Source organism: Rhinoraja longicauda, chromosome 29, assembly GCF_053455715.1.
Source record: "Rhinoraja longicauda isolate Sanriku21f chromosome 29, sRhiLon1.1, whole genome shotgun sequence".
NCBI lineage: Eukaryota > Metazoa > Chordata > Chondrichthyes > Rajiformes > Arhynchobatidae > Rhinoraja > Rhinoraja longicauda.
The window spans coordinates 29,732,787-29,751,704 of NC_135981.1; the positions used below are offsets into that span (position 1 = coordinate 29,732,787).

The 18,918-nt window shown below is 42.7% G+C and overlaps 1 protein-coding gene across 5 annotated transcripts in view; it reads left to right on the forward strand.

Annotated features, from left to right (window-relative positions):
* plekhm1 (pleckstrin homology domain containing, family M (with RUN domain) member 1) overlaps nucleotides 1-18,401 on the forward strand; it is a 60,975-nt gene extending 42,574 nt beyond the window's left edge. For 3 of the 5 annotated variants that reach the window (XM_078424648.1, XM_078424649.1, XM_078424650.1), the window contains exons 9-12: nucleotides 522-715; nucleotides 3,599-3,662; nucleotides 8,454-8,611; nucleotides 16,651-18,401. In XM_078424648.1, the coding sequence (XP_078280774.1) occupies nucleotides 522-715; nucleotides 3,599-3,662; nucleotides 8,454-8,611; nucleotides 16,651-16,759 (525 nt within the window). In that variant the 3' untranslated portion in view covers nucleotides 16,760-18,401. Of the gene's footprint in view, nucleotides 1-521; nucleotides 716-3,598; nucleotides 3,663-8,453; nucleotides 8,612-11,626; nucleotides 11,949-16,650 lie in introns of all 5 variants that reach the window. The other 2 variants (XM_078424651.1, XM_078424653.1) reach the window with 2 other exon arrangements.
* The last annotated feature ends 517 nt before the right edge of the window (nucleotides 18,402-18,918 follow it).

The following is an 18,918-nucleotide window of genomic DNA, read 5'->3' on the forward strand; positions in this document are numbered from 1 at the left end:
TTAATGTTTTAAAATATTACTGAAGAGCACATTTTGCCCCATTTCTGAATCAGCATGGATTTCATGTGAACTTTCATATGTTAAGTTCTCATTATCAAGTGATTTATCAGTGAAATATGCTTTAAATTAGAACATAAATATAAAGCTGGGAAATAAAGAGACAAAGCCATTTGCCATGTTTTGCAGCAGCCACGAGTTTGCAGCAACTGAGAGTGTTTATTCCTCGCCCCAACCTGCCCATATGATATAATGCTAGGATATTCAAGTAAGGCAACTCTTTGACGGTTCAGGTACAAGGAATTTACAATTTCACTCAGGAAAAATATCAGCGATGTTTTTTTTGCTGTAAGCAGAAAATCTTGTGCTCCAATTTAAAATTACTTGCAGTAGCATTAATATGGTGTTGCACAAATTCTCAGAGCAATTGTTATTGTCAAGAAAATTACTGTTTTGGAATAATAAGCAATAGTTAACAATGTCTTTCTCGATTCAAGTTGATTTATCTGCATTTTTAAACAAAGGTTTCCAATGTGGCAGCAAAGTTCCTGCAGCAGATCCAAAATGAGCCATTCATTGATCTTGATGCGATAAATGGCAGTCTCTATCAGTACGTTGAACACATGGCTCGGGCTCGTAAGAGTAGAGATCAGTTGAAGCTATTGGAAGACTATCTCTTCACTTGTCGGAGCGGTGCAGTCCAGGATCTCTATAAAAGGTGAGCAATCACGGCATGTAATATCAAAGGTTTCAAAGGTCTTTTATTGTCACAAGCACCAATTAAGGCACAATGATATTCAAATTATCATACAGTCATACTAAAAAAAAGCAACAAGACACACAACTACATAAAAGATAACATAAACATCCACCACAGCGGATTCCCCACAATTCTCACTGTGATGGAAGGCAATAAAGTCCAATCTTCTTCCACTTTATTGTCCCACAGTTGGGGCAGTCGAACCATCGATCGAAGCTCCCGCAGCCGGCGGTCGAAGCTCCCGCGTTGGAGCGATCGAAGCTCCCGCGTCAGGGTGGTCAAAGCTCCTGCGGCTTGGAGCTCCCGATGTCAGTCTCTAACCAGAGGCCGCGAGCTCCAAGATGTTAAAGCCCTCAGGCTCCCGCGGTTGGAGCTCCGAGGTCGATCCCTGGCAAAGGGATCGCGGGCTCCACAATGGTAAGTCCGCAGGCTCCCGTGGTTGAAACTCCAGCAAAGGCCGCCAACTTGATGTTAAGCCGTAGTGCAGACGGAGATACAATGTGGAAAAGAATTGCATCTCTGTCGAGGGAAGTGATTTAAAAAAAGTTCCTCAACTCCTCCCTCATTCTTTAGGGAACATGGGTTTCCCTCTTCCATCATAGATGGGGCCCTCGCACGTGTCTCCTCAGTACCCCGCACCCCTTTCCGCCTTCCAAAGAGACTGTTCCTTCCCCAACTCCATGGTTAACTCATCCCATCCCACCCAAACTACCCCCATCCCGAGGTACCTTCCCCTGCAACCACAGGAGATGCAACACCTATCCCTATACCTCCTCTCTTGACTCTGACCAGGGACCCCGACAGTCCTTTAAGGTTTGAAGGAGGTTCACTTGCACCTCCTCCAACCTCATCTACTGTATCCATTGTTCGAGATGTGGACTCTTATACATCGGCGAGACCAAACGTAGATCTCTCGGTTGCTAAACCCTTTAATTCCCCTTCCCACATTGACCTTTTTGTCCTAAACCTCCTCCATTGTCAGAGCGAGGCTAAAGGCAAATTGGAGGAACAGCATCTCATATTTTGCTTGGGCAGCTTACAGCCCAGTGGTGTAGGAAAAAAAACTGCAGATGCAGATCGAAGGTAGACACAAAATGCTGGAGTAACTTAGCGGCTCAGGCAACATCTCTGGAGAGAAGGAATGGGTGACGTTTCGGGTCGAGACCGAAGGGTCTCGTCCCGAAACGTCACCCATTCCTTCTCTCCAGAAATGCTGCCGGACCCGCTGAGTTACTCCAGCATTTTTCTGTTTACAACCCAGTGGTATGACTATTGATTTATTTAACTTCAAGTAACCCCTGCATTCCCTCTCATTCCATCCCTCCCCCACCCAAGTCGCACCAACTTCCCGTTCTCACCTAGCAAACAGCTAACAATGGCCTGTTTCCTTTATTATCGTTACTTTTTTGCATATCTTTCATTCATTTGTTCTATATCTTTCTACATCACCGTCTATATTTCTTGTTTCCCTTTCCCCTGACCCTAGTCTGAAGAAGGGTCTCGACCCGAAACATCACACATTCCTTCTCTCCAGAGATGAGTTACTCCAGTATTTTGTGTCTATCTTTGGGTTAAACCAACATTTGTAGTTCCTTCCTACACAGAAACAAGTGTATTGTTCCTTTTGAGGAATGATGGGGATTTAATTGATTTTGGAAAGACTAAAACAGATTGAATTGTACCAGTAAATCTGATAGGAGATGTGGCTAAGCCTTCATAAAATGTAGAGTGAGATTAATACACTAGTGATGCTGTGGTCATTTTGCACAAATTATAGAGTGCATTGTTTTTGAGTGTCATGGAGAGATACAGCAGAGAAACAGACCCTTTCGTCCTTCTGAGCGTCCACCAGCCATCAATACTCATCTGGCATTAATTATCACTGTGTCAATTTATGCTAATCCTACCTTAATCTCATTTTTATTCTCTCCACACACACCCACACTCGCTGAATGCAAATTACACTGGCCAATTAACCTATTAAATTACACTGGCCAATTAACCTATCAACACCATGCTGGGGTTTAATCAAAGTCCATCTTGTTATTACCACTGCACCGTGTTGACTATCTAGTATAGCTATTTAATTTGCTAAAAATTTCCAAACCATCCAAAAACAAGCAGTAATCTAAATTCCTTAATTCGCTCTGAATGTAAAAGTTCAGTTTAGAGATACAGCACGGAAACAAGCCCTTTGGCCCACCAAGTCCGCACCAACCAACGATCCGTGTACACGGACACTCCTACACACTAGCAATAATTTTTAATTTTTACCAAAGCCAATTAACCTATAAACCTGTACGATTTTGGATTGTGGGAGGAACACCCGGAGAAAACTAAAGTGGTCGCAAGGAGAAAGTACAAACTCCATATAGACATCACCCATAGTCAGGATCGAACATGGTTTCTTTGGCGCTGTGCGGCAGTACCTCAACCGCTGCGCCACCGTGCTGTTCCATCTGTTATTCCATCTGTTTTTCATTTATTCATTCATAGGATTTGGGCATTGCTGGCATTGCCTTTGGAAAGATGGTGAGACTGCTTTTGTGAACCTACGCAGTTCCACTGGTGAGGGAACTCCCATATTGCTATTGGGGAGGAAGTTCCAGGTTGAGTTCCACTGTGGGTTATTAAAAAGCATTTATTTTTTTCTTTGCTCCATTGACAAGCTTTGCTACTGCCAGAGAATTTGCCTCATTCTTTTCGTCAACAAGCCTTATCCGTCATTGGCTATCGTTCCATATTTGATAACTGATTCAAGAATTAAGCTGCTCAACGTGAATGAGAAAAGATACTTTCCATTAGCAGTGTGGAACATTTAGCGTTGCTTATCTGTTTCAGGTTGGAACAGAAGAAGTATCTCTTGGAATCAGCCCATCTATACAGTGTCTCTGATCTTCGACAGGTCAATGATTTTTAACTCCCTTATATATGTTCTGCAATGTAAAATATGTGATATTTTGTTTATTATAATAATTCATTTTAATAAATATGTTACATCAGCTTAAATTAATTCATAGATCTTACCTATTTGGAATTTTGCAGCAAATTTTTCAAATATGGAGTGATGAAATTGTAAAAGCCTGAAGGCATTTGAAAATCTGCATTACCGGCTGATATATGTCCCACATGGTTTATGTTGCATCCCATAGCCAAAAGATTAATGTGATTCAGTCACATCTGGATGTCCTAATGTTGTGCTTCTGTTTAAGAGGATTGTAAAGAAAAACCTAGGAACTATAGACCAGTGAGCCGAACATCTGTGCTAGGAAAGTTAATGGAGAGGATTCTGGAGGATAAGATAACATGCAAATAGATAGACGGGGGTTGATTAGGGACCATCAGCATGGTTTTGTTTGTGGGAGCTTGTGTCTCACTAGCTTTGAGTTTTTTAAAGAAATAACTAAGAAGGTTGACGAGGGCAGGAATGTAGACATAGTCTGTATGGACTTCAGCAAGACCTTTGAAGGTAGACTGCTCCAGAAGTTGAGATCACATGAGAACCAGAGAGAGTTAGTTAACTGGTTACAGAATTGGCTTCATGGTTGGAAGCAGAGGGTGGTGATGCAATGTTGTTTTTCAGACTGGAGGCCGATGACTGGTGATGTGCCTTGAAGGTCGGTGCTGAGCCCATTGCTGTTGTCGTTTATATCAATCATTTGGATGAAATTGTACTTTGGCAGGATCAGTAAGTTTTTAGTTGATACTAAAATAGATAGTATCACAGTCAATGAAGATGGTTATCCAGAATTACAACGGGATCTTCTTCAGATGGGCAAATGGGCAGAGGAATTGCTAATAGAGTTTAATTCGGATATGTCTGAGGTGTTGCATCTTGGGAAGTCAACTCAGGGCCCGGATTTCACAGTGAACAATAGGGCTCTGGTGAGAGTTGTAGAATGGAGGGATCTAGGAGGTAGTCATAGTTTCTTGAAAGTGATGTCACAGGTAGAGGGAGTGCTGAAGGAGGCTTTTGGCACATTCATTTTGAGTGACTTTGAGAACTATCAGTGAGGGAATTGAGTATATATGTTAAGATGTTATGTTACAGTTGTACAAGATAGTTGTGAGGCTGCACTTGGAGTATATGTTCAATTTTAATCACCCTGCTTTCAGATAGAGTACAGAGATAATTTATGAGGATGATAGAAACATACAAAATACGTGCAGGAGGAGGCCATTCGGCCGTTCAAGCAAGCACCGCCATTCATTGTGATCATGGCTGATCATCCACAATCAGTAACCCGTGCCTGCCTTCTCCCCATATCCCTTGATTCCACTAGCCCCTGGTGCTCTATCTAACTCTCTCTTAAACTCATCCAGTGATTTGGCCTCCACTGCCCTCTGTGGCAGAGAATTCCACAATTCTCTGGGTGAAAAAGTTCCTTCTCACCTCAGTTTTAAATGGCCTCCCCTTTATTCTAAGACTGTGGCCCCTGGTTCTCGACTCGCCCAACATTGGGAACATTTTTCCTGCATCTAGCTTGTCCAGTCCTTTTATAATTTTATATGTCTCTATAAGATCCACTCTCATCCTTCTAAAGTCCAGTAAATACAAGCACAGTCTTTTCAATCTTTCCTCATATGACAGTCCCGCCATCCGAGGGATCAATTTCTTGAACCTACGCTGCACTGCCTCAATTACAAGGATGTCCTTCCTCAAATTAGGAGACCAAAACTGTACACAATACTCCATATGTGGTCTTACCAGGGCCCTATACAACTGCAGAAGAACCTCTTTACTCCTATACTCAAATCCTCTCGTTATGAAGGCCAACATGCCATTAACTTTCTTCACTGCCTGCTGAACCTGCATGCCAACTTTCAGTGACTGGTGTACAAGGACACCCAGGTCTCGCTGCACTTCCCGCTTACCTAACCTGACACCATTGAGATAATAATCTGCCTCCTTGTTTTTGCCGCCAAAGTGGATAACCTCACATTTATCTACATTCTACTGCATCTGCCATGCATCTGCCCACTCACTCAACCTGTTCAGGTCACCCTGCAACCTCCCAACATCCTCTTCGCAGTTCACACTGCCACCCAGCTTTGTGTCATCTGCATACTTGCTAGTGTTACTTCTAATTCCTTCATCGAAATCATTAATATATATATGGTAAATAATTGCGGCCCCAACACCGAGCCTTGCGGCACTCGACTCGCCACTGCCTGCCATTCTGAAAAGGACCCTATTCTTTGCTTCCTGTCTGCCAACCAATTCTCTATCCATGTCAACACCCTACCTCCAATACCATGTGCTCTAATTTTGCTCACCAATCTTCCGTGTGGGACCCTATCAAAGGCTTTCTGAAAGTCTAGATACACTACATCGTAGTGTAAGGGATTCAAAAAGTAGAGGGAATAGATTTAAGATGAGAGAGGTAAGATTTAATAGGAATCTGAGGTGAAACACAGAAGGTATGGAATAAGCTGCCAGATAAAGTAGTTGAGGCAGATTGAGTAACATTTAAAATCGTTTGAATTGATACATGGATAGGAAAGGTTTGAGGGATATTGGCCAAAAGCACGTAAATGGGGCTAGCTTAGATGCTGCATCTTGGTTGGCATGGACAAGTTGGGCCAAAGGATTTGTTTCCATTCTGCATGACTAGAACTCCACTATTGCAATGCTGATGAAGTGAAAGGTTTAATTAACAAATTTTAGTCATTCTCATGAAAATTAAGCTTAGTACGAATTTGAATTGCAGCATTGCAAAAATGCTGTCTACTTATTAGGGATTCCAACAGGGTTCTATACCTGAGAAATGTTCGCAACCAACGCTAACATGCAGTTAAACTACTAAGGGCATTTATCTCAAGCATTTAGATTTCCTTGCAAGATGCACTGAAATTAGAGTCATAGAGTAATACAGTGTGGAAACAGGCACTTTGGCCTAACTTGCCCACACCAGCCAACTAGCCCCACCTGCCCGCGTCCATATCCGTCCAAACCTGTCCTATCCATGTACCTGTATAACTGTTTGTTAAATGTTGGGATAGTCCCAAAGTATTGAATGCTTTGCTGGGCTGCCGTGAACTGTTCCACGGTATAAAATGTGTAGGAAAGAACTGCAGATGCTGGTTTAAATCAAAAGTAGACACAAAATGCTGGAGTCACGCAGCAGGACAGACAGCATCTCTGGAGAGAAGGAATGGGTGACCCTTCTTCAGACTGATGTCAGGGGAGTGGGTGGGACAAAGATAGAAGATAGTTAGAGACTGTAAGACTGGTGGGAGAACTGGGGAAGGGATGGAGAGAGAGGGAAAGCAAGGGCTATTTGACGTTAGAGAAGTCAATGTTCATACCGCTGGGGTGTAAGCTACCCAAGCGAAATATGAGGTGCTGGGCCGCACTCTGACAATGGAGAAGGCCTTGGACAGAAAGGTCAGATTGGGAATGGGTGGGGGAGTTAAAGTGCTGAGCAACTGGGAGATCCGGTAAGTTAAGGTGGACTGAGCGGAGATGTTCAGAGAAATGAGTCTGCGCTTGGTCTTGCCGATGTACAGAAGTTGACAGCTGGAACAGCAGATACAGTAGATGAGGTTGGAGGAGGTGCAAGTGAACCTCTGCCTCACCTGAAAAGACTGTTGTGGTCCTTGGATGGAGTCGAGGGGGGAGGTAAAGGGACAGGTGTTGCATCTCCTGTGGTTGCAGGGAAAAGTACCTGAGGACGGGGTGGTTTGGGTGGGAATGGTCTCTGCGGAAAGCAAAATGGGGTGGAGATGTGAAGATGTGGCCTGTAATGGGATCCCGTTGGAGGTGGCGAAAGTGTTGGAGGATTATATGCTGTATGCGACGGCTGATGGGGTGGAAGGTGAGGACAAGGGGGACTCTGTCCTTGTTGTGAATGGGGGGAGGGGGAGCAAGAGCGGATCTGCGGGATATCGAGGAGAGCCTCATCTATAAGGAAGAGGGGGACTCCCGTTTCCTAAAGAATGAGGACATCTCTGATGATCTAGTATGGAAAACCTCATCCTGGGCGCAGACGCGGCGTAGACGGAGGAATTGGGAGTAGGGGATAGTCTTTCCAGGAAGCAGGGTGGGAAGAAGTGTAGTCTAGATAGCTATGGGAGTCAGTAGGTTTGCACCCATGCCAAACTCACTGACCTCTACCTCCACTACATTGACGACTGCATCGGTGCTGCCTCCTACACCCATGCAAAACTCACTGACCTCATCAACTTCATGACTAATTTCCATCCTGCACACAAATTCACTTGAGCCAACTCCGACATCTCCCTACCATTTCTGGATCTCACCGTCTCCATCGCAGGAGACAGACTATTGACTGACATCTACCACGAACCTACTGACTCCCACAGCTATCTAGACTACACTTCTTCCCACCCTGATAAGAAAAGCTTCTGTAAAACTTAAGAAATCTGACAAAGTATTGAAGTATGCTGAAAGAAGGGTTAAAGAATGGGTTTATCTGATCTTGAGCAAGAGAAAATATGATTTATTGATTATCTCTTACATGATTTTCAAACCATGTTTGAAACACAAAAATCTCACTGTTTGACCATGCATCAACTTTGAAATTCATATTTTGCACACTAGTGCTTCTGTGGTATTTTTGAATGTGGACATGCCCTGAAGAGAACTTGCTAAGATAGTTTAATATGCCTATGCAAAAAAACATGTTATTTAGTGCACTATTATGCTGAATGTCAACGACGCTCCATCTTGCAGATAGCCCATGGAATGTTTGAAGCATTCATACAGCAAGCTATCCATTACGCCACCAATCATGTCTATATGTGTGACCTTTGTACTCAGCGTGGCTTCATCTGCCAGATCTGCAGCAGTGACGACATCATCTTCCCTTTTGAATTTGAATCAACTACAAGGTATGCAGTTCAACTATCAACTAGCAACTACAGTTCTCATCAGACCATGTACAAAGCCAATGAACTATAGGAAAAATTCAACAAGAAGGCTGAGCATTCATTGGCAATTAGAATATTTGAAGAATCGGCACACACAGCTTCCAATTAGAGAAACAAGTTGATACATTTGGAAATGGAGATTAACCTTCATCCTAATGTCTAAAATGTTGTAGATATTTTATGTACTGCTGATTTTTTTGTAGTAATTTGAAGAATATTGTTAAGCTTGAAAGGGCTCCGAAAAGATTTCCGAGGATGTTGCGAGGACTAGAGGGTGTGAGCTACAGGGAGAGGTTGAGTAGGCTGGGTGCGGAGGAGGATGGGGGGGGTGATCTTATGGAGGTGTATAAAATCATGAGAGGAATAGATCGGTAGATGCACAGAGTCTCTTGCCCAGAGTAGGGGAATCGAGGACCAGAGGACATAGGTTTAATAGAAATTTAATAGAAATCCGAGGGACAACTTTTTCACACAAAGGGTGGTGGGTGTATGGAACAAGCTGCCAGAGGAGGTAGTTGAGGCTGGGACTATCCCATCATTTAAGAAACAGCTAGGTACATGGATAGGACAGGTTTGGAGGGATATGGACCAAGTGCAGGCAAGTGGGACTAGTGTTGCTGGGACATTGTTGGCCAGTGTGCCACACTGTATCACTCTATGACTAATAGTGTATGGTTTTTATTGTATTTGAATGTTAAGTGCTGGTGATCAATCCCAGCCTCTTTGATGTTACTGCTCATTGTATCAGCTGATTGTAGCCAGGAAAGAGAGACAATGCTGGAGTAACTCAGCGGGTCAGGCAGCATCTCTGTAGGACAGCAATAGGTGACTTTTCAGGTCAGGACCCTTCAGACTGTAGACAGGATGTTGTTTTCCATAATGCTTGTTGGGGGTTTTGTGTTTTTCATTGGATGTAGCACAGACCTTTATTTAAACACTGGAAACAATGTGGACAACTTTACATGATTAAATGTTTAAAAATATATATTCTGGAAACAAGTAGCAGGGTGGCAACAACTGTCATTAAAAAAATAGTTAATGAATCAGATCAAAGACTTTATTAGAACTAAAAAAGTTAGCAAGCAGGTTAATTTTAAGTTGCGAAGAGAATGATGAAAGATGGATAGGACAAGGGAACATCCATTGATAGGGAGATTCTGGCATTGTAATGGTGATGCACTCTTTATGAAGCTCTCTGCTGAATAGTTTAATTCAGAGATACAGTGCGGAAACAGGCCCTTCGGCCCACTGAGTCCACACCAACCAGCGATCCCTGCACATTGACACTACCCGACCCACACTCGGGACAATTTTTTACAATTAACCTACAAACCTGTACGTCTTTGGAGTGTGGGAGAAAACCGAAGATCTCGGAGAAAACCCATGTGGTCACAGGGAGAACATACAAACTGCGTACAGACAGTACCCATAGTCTGGATTGAACCCGGGTCTCTGGCGCTGTAAGCGCTGTAAGGCAGCAACTCTACCATTGCGCCACAGTGCCGCCCCTATAGATTAATGAGGGAAGGTAGAGATAGAGACGATAAATAAAGATGCTTGTAAAGACTGTGAATGCAGATTGTAGACGGTGTATAAAATGGAGACCAAGTGGGTAATGTTGAAGTATGTAGGAAGGAACTGCAAATGCTGGTTTATACTGAAGATAGACACAAAGTATTGGAGTAACTCAGCGGGTCAGGCAGCATATTTGAATAAAAAGGATGGGTGACACTTCAGATCGGTACCTGTCTTCAGACTTCAGTCCAAAACGTCACCCATCCTTTTTGTCCAAAAATGCTGCGTGATCTGTTGAGTTACTCCAACACTTTGAGTAATATTGGAAATTGCCAGCAGATCAGTTGATATCTGCAACGAAGGAAACACGGGTAAATAACCTTGCAGAAGAATTGGTCAGCTGTACAACAAACAAACACAAAGTGTTTTACCCAGTATCATTGAATTTGATATTGAGTCCCCAAGGCTGCAACTTGTCATGATGAAAGATTATGCTTCCCTGGGTGTATTGGGACCGATTGTGACAATCTGGGAGACCTCAGACAAAAAGATCAGAGTGGGACCGAGAATTGAAATGACAGGCAACAGGCAACTGAAGAAGGGTCTCGACCCGAAATGTCACCCATTCCTTCTCTCCAGAGATGCTGCCTGTCCTGCTGAATTACTAGCGCATTTTATGGCAACTGGAAGAACCATTTCACCCCCCAGGACTAAGTGAAGACATTCCAAAAACCGTTGACCCAATCTCCATTTGGTTTGGAGTCATACAGCACAGAAATGAGCCATATTGAATCTTTTTTAAGAGACAGAGATCTGAAAAGGGAAATAAGAGTCAGGGATGGATTATGCGAAGGGAAGAGCAGGGTGGAATTTAGCAGCAAATGTAATGAAATTTTTGAGTTCATAAGTAAAGTTCTCAGAGCAGAATAAAGCCATTCGGCCCATGAAATCTACTCCTCCATTCAATCATGGCTGAGCTATCTTTCTCTCTCAACCTCATTCTCCTACCTTCACCCCATAACCCCTGACACCCTTACTCATCAAGAATTTGTCAATCTCTGCCTTAAAAATATCAATTGATTTGTCCCCCACAGCCTTCTGTGTTCCATATGAATGCAGAAGCAGCACCAATACAGCCATTAATATACACAAAAAAAATGATATGAGTTCCAAGTAGGCCTGAAATGATAACCATTCTACATATGCCACAGAAGGACAGATGTTGCTTGAGTTCATGTGAGTTCCCATACTATATCTTTGATCTCTGAGCGGTGACACAGATGAAGAAGCCCATTTGGCCCAAGTTATCGAAACTCTTTCAGCTTCAATACAACCCGGCCTCCTTATGGAGTAATGAAGTCCAGCTTTCCTGTCATCTTTCATATTTCTAGGTTCTTCTGTATTTTGCATTTTGACCACCCATTTTCTTTTTTTTTTAAAGTTGGTGCCTTTCTCTTACAGATCAGAAGATTTTTTTAATTGGAATGGTGCAATCAAAAGTCAATAGTTTTGGATATGGATCACCTGAGGCAGTTGAAGTCTACATTCAGAGTAAACTCTAAAAGTCACATAAAAGCTAGGTTTTTATAAAGCCTGACAATTTTTCATAGTCCTAACATTTCCCTCTCCTCTACATCGGTAAAATGGATTTAAATTTGCCCATCAGGTTTATTTGGGAATCTTTTAACCTCAGTCGAACGTGACTGATTTGAACAAGATCGAAATCTGAGGAAGAGACTGCGATGGTAATTCAAAGAAGCTACTGTATTTCACTCTGACTGAGGTATTCCATCAGGGTGGTAAATCTGTGGAATTCATTGTCACAGAAGGCTGTGGAGGCAAAGTCAGTGGATATATTTAAGGCAGAGATAGATAGATTCTTGATTAGTACAGGTGTCAGAGGTTATGGGGAGATGGCAGGAGAATGGGGTTAGGAAGGAGAGATAGATCAGCCATGATTGAATGGCGGAGTAGACTTGATGGGCCGAATGTCCTAATTCTACTATTACTTATGATCTTTTGAGTCATAGAATCCCACAGCACTGAAATGGGCCCTTTGGCCCACCATGTCCATGTCATCCTTTCTGCCCGTATACTCTAATCCCAGTTGTTCACATTAGGACCGTATCCTCTTATGCCTAAATGGATTTTGCCCACATTTTGATGCTACCCATACTTTTCTAATGAAGGCTCCCTATCCGAACAAGGGGCCACAGTTTAAGAATAAGGGGTAGGCCATTTAGAACGGAGATGAGGAAGAACTTTTTCAGTCAGAGAGTGGTGAAGGTGTGGAATTCTCTGCCTCAGAAGGCAGTGGAGGCCAGTTCGTTGGATGCTTTCAAGAGAGAGCTGGATAGAGCTCTTAAGGATAGCGGAGTGAGGGGGTATGGGGAGAAGGCAGGAACGGGGTACTGATTGAGAGTGATCAGCATGATCGCATTGAATGGCGGTGCTGGCTCGAAGGGCTGAATGGCCTACTCCTGCACCTATTGTCTATTGTCTATTATCGCATTCTGCCATATCCGCTGAGTTACTCCAGCATTTTGTCATTTTTATGTAAATCACCATCTGCAGTTCCTTGTGTCTAATTTCTTTCTATCTTTCTCAGGTCTGATGTAGGGTCCCTTCTCTGAAACATTAATTGTTTCTCTTTCCATTATTTCTGTCTGACCTGTTTAGTTTTTTCAGCATTTACCATTTTCTGTTTTCTTGTCTGATTTACATAATGGTAGCTTTCTGGGCAAGTTCACAATCTTAATATCAACATATGCCTAGTAACTTAACGTGTTGATAACTGTCCCCATTAAGCCATTTTGGCTCGTCCTACCAAATCCATTCCCTTTATTCCAAACATACCTCCCCCACCTTCCCTTCGAAGGAAAACAGACGTGCATTCTCTTTTTCCCAGACCTGGCAAAGAGTCACAGACCCAAATTGTTGACTATTTCTCATTTCACAGATGCTGGGCAGCATTTTCTATTTTTGTTTCAGATTTTCAGCATCTGAAGTTATTGTTTATCTAACTTTTAAAAGAGCTCTTTGAATGAGCATTTCCAGTGCTGATGATCTGTGCTTACTAGCACTGGAACTAGCACCGTGAAGTCTGGGACAGAGTCGTGATGATCATATTGAATGACAAACTGGCTTGAGGAACGGAATTGCCTCCGCTTTCGTCTTTGTTTTGTGTTCTCATGACTAGCCCATTGTATTACAGTGACAGTCCTGTGCCCGTCGCTACTGGACCCACATTGAACTGTGGAAGACCTTTCCATCAATACGTAGAGACATAGAAAATAGGTGCAGGAGTAGGTCATTCGGCCCTTGAAGCCAGCACCGCCATTCAATAAGATCATGGCTGATCATCCAAAACAGTCCCCATTCCTGCTTTCTCCCCATATCCTTTGATTCCGTAAGCCATAAGAGCTATATCTAACTCTCTCTTAAATACATCCAGTAAATTCTGTGGCAGAGAAATCAACAGATTCACAACTCTCTGGGTGAAAAAGATTTTCCTCATCTCAGTCCTAAATGGCCAACCGCTAGTTCTGGACTCCCCCAACATCAGAGATGCAGGCCTGCATCTAGCCTGTCCAATCCCTTAAGAATTTTATGTTTCTATAAGATCCCCTCTCATCCTTCTAAATTCCAGTGAATATAAGCCCAGTCTATCCATTCTTTCATCATATGTCTGTCCCGCCATCCTGGGAATTAACCTGGTGAACCTACGCTGCACTCCCATAAATAGCAAGAATTTCCTTCTTCAAATTAGGGGACCAAAACTACATACAATACTCCAGGTGTTGTCTCATCAGGGCCATGTACAACTGCAGTAGGACCTCCTTGCTCCGATACTCAAATCCTCTCGCTACGAAGGCCAACATGCCATTAGCTTTCTTCACTGCCCGCTGTACCTGCAGGCTTACTTTCAGTGACTAATGTACAAGGACACCCAGGTCTCGTTGCACCTCCCCTTTTCCTCTGGCCAATGTATATGCCTCTTCCTTGGATTTAACACTATCCCTAATTTCCCTCGTGAGTCACGGTTGAGCCGCCTTCCCTGTTTTCTGTTTACGCCAGACTGGGATGAACAATTGCGGTAATTCATCCATGCAATCGTTAAATCTTTGCCATTGCATATCTACCGTCAACCCTTGCCTGTCATTTGCCAGTCTATCCCAGCCAATTCCCATCTCAGACCATCAAAATTACCTTTGTTTAAGTTCAGGACCCTTGTCTCTGAATTAACTGTATCACTGTCCATCTTAATGCAGAATTCTACCATATTATGGTCATTGTTGCCCAAGGGGCTTTGCACAACAAGATTGCTAACTAATCTTTCCACATTGCACAATACACGGTGTAGGATGGCCTACCCTCTAGTTAGTTCCTCTACATATTGGCTTAGAAAACCAGGAAATTACCCAACGGGTGCACAGATCGGTAGGGTTGCTGGGCCCGGCATGGCCCCGAGGGACACTCACCGCCCGCCACCGCATCCCGCCCAGGGCCCCGGGGGACACTCACCGCCAGCTGGATCCCCAACAGGGCTGCGCACTCCGCAGTTGGGTCCCGTTGATGTTGAGAGGGGATGGGATGGGTGAGTAGCGTTGGGGGAGGAGAGGGGGGGAGTAGGGGTGGAGGGGGGGAGTAGGGGTGGAGGGGGGGAGTAGGGGTGGGGGGAGGGTGCTAGACCTATGCAGAAGAGGTTTTTGGGAGTTTTAAGGGGGTTGAGGGGGGGATGGAGTGGGTGGGGGGAGGGAGTATGGAGGGGGGATTGAGTGGGGGGGAGGGGGAGGGGAGGATACTAGACCAATGCAGGAGAGGCTTTGGGTCCACGCCTCGCTCTGGCTGTAGCGCTGGCGGCATGGAGCCGAGGTGAGTGGCTCCCTCTCCCCTTCCTTGTCCCCCCTCGCCCGCCCACGGCTCTGGGAGACACTCCCAGCCCGGCAATAGGCTTCGTCAGTTGGAGAGGGTTGCCCCAGGACGCCCACAGGAGAGATTTGGTCCCAACGGATCCACCTCAGTCTAGTGTCTCTCAAAAATGGAAGAATACCATTGTTCATATTCATTTAGTCAAAATTCCATACTCTCCACATACTGTAACAGCACTATTGGGAGTACCTTCCATTATATAAACTCAGGTGGGTAGCTCATCACTATCACCTTCAAGGCAATTAGTGAGCAATAATGTGGATGGGAAAGGTTCGAAAGGATATGGGCCAAACAAGGGCAGGTAGGGCTAGCATAGATGGAACATCTTTGACAGCAGGGGGAAGTTGGGCCAAAGGACTTATTTCTGTGTTCCATGACTGTCCGTTAAAAGTGCAGTTATTATTATTTATTCTTTGACGGTGAAAAAATTTGTCGGTTTAATCAATTGTCATGCAAATTTTAATATACGAGCTTGTCGTTCAAAAGTACAAAATTTATGATTTGTTGTATATATATTTTTCTTTGCGTTTTCCATTCTGTTGAATATCGATTCCACTTTCATCGAGAAAAGAGCCAAAGTGTTCGAGTAACTCAACAGTTCTGGCAGCATTTCAGGATGTGGATTGACCCACTGAGTTACTCCAGCACTTTGTGTCTTTTTTTTTATAAATAAACACTTGCAGTTCCTTGTTTCTCCAGTTTAATCAAAATTATTTTTGTTTATTTAATTGTAAGCCCTCTTTGGTCAACTTCATTTTCCGGAGAACATTCTAAATTGGACTTCCCCCAACTTCATTCAACCAAAATATTCACATCCCTTTTCCCTGGCTTACCAGCTGGTTACTAATGACAGTGACACTGTAATCCACCAACCCACCCCCCCCCCCCCACCAACTGTTCTCCAACACTCCAAAACTATCAACCTTTCTTGGCAAGCATTGTAACTTCCTGACTGATTGCCTCTACAACATGCTTGAAAGTTTCTAGTCACTTTCAAAGGGTAGAAAACAAATTATAGCCAGACCATCTCTTATTGAACAATGATCTATTATATTGGGCATACAAAAGTTAGTTTAAATGGAATTTGTCAAATATTGGAACTTTTTTTGATATGAGAGATAGAAGCCAGTGGTCCATGCATTTCCTCAAATCTGTACTGCTATTCAAAACAAGCATGTGGCTAGTCAAATTTCCTGCTCTATCCAGATTAGTGTCCAAATGCCTTTCCATTTCAGCCTCCAATTTCCTCAACAGTTGGGCATCCACTGCCTTTTAAGGCAAATAACTTTACAGATGTGTAACCCTCTGCGTAAAAACAAGTTTCTTTATTTAAAAACTGCCCTTGGAGATCACCAGCTCATTTTTCCAAAATTTCAGTGTTTACTGGTAAACTTGCTTTGATCTCACCTCAAAAAGGTTTACAATATCTCAATTCTTTCCACAATTTTATATAAGAAAATAATTTCAAAATAATTATGGACATTAAATGCATTTCATTTCTGTGAAATGCTAGCCTCACAAATGATCCAGTTTTCTTTTATTTTCCTATTTAGGTGCAAAACGTGCAGGACTGTTTTCCATAAGGTTTGCAAAGCTGGTGTCCAATCGTGTCCACGCTGTGTACGCAAACAAAGGTACCAGGATTACAAAATGGGACATTAGTTGTGGTCTGCATCCAGGATCATGTACAAGGGCGTGAGAATGCGAGCTGTCCACCGTGGGCAGACTTTTCCCTGAGTTCTTGCAATTTACACTCAATATAAACCGAGATAGTACAAAATGAATCATTTCACTATGATCCCACAGACAGAAGTTCCTTGCCACTTTTTAAAAACAGCAACTGCAAAAGGAACATAAAGATTTTGCTTGGTGTAGGTTCGGAATTTGATCCAGACCTACTAATGTTACCAGGAACACCATCTGCAGCTAGATTGCAAACTCGCTCTCACTGGTGCTGGTAAACAGATTCATCTTCTGGATTACCAACTTTTTTAAGTCTTAACTCATTTTAAAATTCAGACATACATTCTCCTTTATTCAAACATGCAAACTATATCAGCAGCTTGTGAAAATGTAAAATGTACAGTAGAGTTACTATATTCAACAGTGAAATTAACTAAAGATTTGTTAGACCTTGCTGCTCTAAATGCACTTTGAAAACTAATCCTTGTAAATAAGCAGAATATTTAAATTTTCACCCATTCTGCAGACCATCCATTACATTTTAACACTCATTCCAAAAGGGTGCAAGCACTTTCTTACTTGTCTAAAACGGATAAGGTTTCAAGTTTTTTTTTGTTTTGAGAGTAACAGTGATGTATAGTCAATTTGTAAAGCAATTGAATTGATGATCATTAATATATCATTCATTAACTAGATTTTTTTAAACACCATCTTATAAAACTTTCTATTTCAATCATACAACTGATAACTGTTCATGAAATTATGCTATTTTCCAGTGGAAGTTTTGGCCAATTTAGATAGGAAATTGCTATGGTGCTAAACTTTGTTCAAATAACCAATACCAAATGCATCCAATATAAAAATGAAAATGTGTTGAACTTAACATTTGTATTCATGCATTTTGTGTGTAACAATGCAAATTATTCCTTCCCAATTACAAACTTACCATCACAAAGTGTCATTAATTCCAACATTTAGAAACCATACTCTGCATATGTTCATTCAAAAAAACATTCTGGAAATAAACTTCTGCGGAGCTGCAGTATTTAAATGCACAGATTCAAAAGTACAACAACATTTTGGATGCCTTGATACTTTGATGGATTTATTAGTTCATGGTACATACCTACAAAGGATTACTTGCTGCTTGTGGTCTTCCAATAATACCAAGGTTTAACTGCCATGTGATAACTTTTGTATTTGTTTTGTACATCAGCTTTTTATTTTGCATTATATACTTTGACTTACTTTGGAATCAAATCATGACAAAAAATTCTAAACACTGGCTCTATAGTCATTTCTATTTTCTTAAAAACAGATTGTGTCAAAAGATTTGATTTTTAAATGTGCAAATAAAGTTTGAGGGCCTGATTTAAATTCCTTAGTGTGTGACTGCCTTACCAGTAAAGGATTTACAAAATGCTACAAATGTCAATTTTTGGGGAAAAGTGAAAACTGATGGAATTACAGCTCTGTGGGCTGCTTTAGTCATCTCAAAGTTCAGATGCAAATAAATGGCATTAACTCTCCTGGATGAAATTAATGAATGATAAAGATGTGGATGGGTTGTCTGCGCCTTGGAAAAACCAAGCTTTCACACGGTAAATGTGCAAACTTTACACAGGCAATACTGGCAGACAGGATTGAAGTTGTGCTGAGCATAGCATCAGCAGCTTCACTTGCTGCACCACTTTTTCCTTCATTGCAAATTCTTTTCTGACTATTGTAGGAATATCTTTAACTTTGTCTCAGTCCTCACTTGTTTCCTGTACGATTGAGGTTGTGCCAGAGTGGTGAAGGTGTGGAATTCTCTGCCTCAGAAGGCAGTGGAGGCCAGTTCGTTGGATGCTTTCAAGAGAGAGCTGGATAGAGCTCTTAAGGATAGCGGAGTGAGGGGGTATGGGGAGAAGGCAGGAACGGGGTACTGATTGAGAGTGATCAGCCATGATCGCATTGAATGGCGGTGCTGGCTCGAAGGGCTGAATGGCCTACTCCTGCACCTATTGTCTATTGTCTATATCTCTGCTCTCTTCCTTCACTCCTGATCTTCAGTGCCATTCTTCCCAGATCCCATACTGCTGATGAGGGGTGAAGGTATGGTGTGGCAGATCTCCGGAGTCCAATGTTAGGATAAAGGC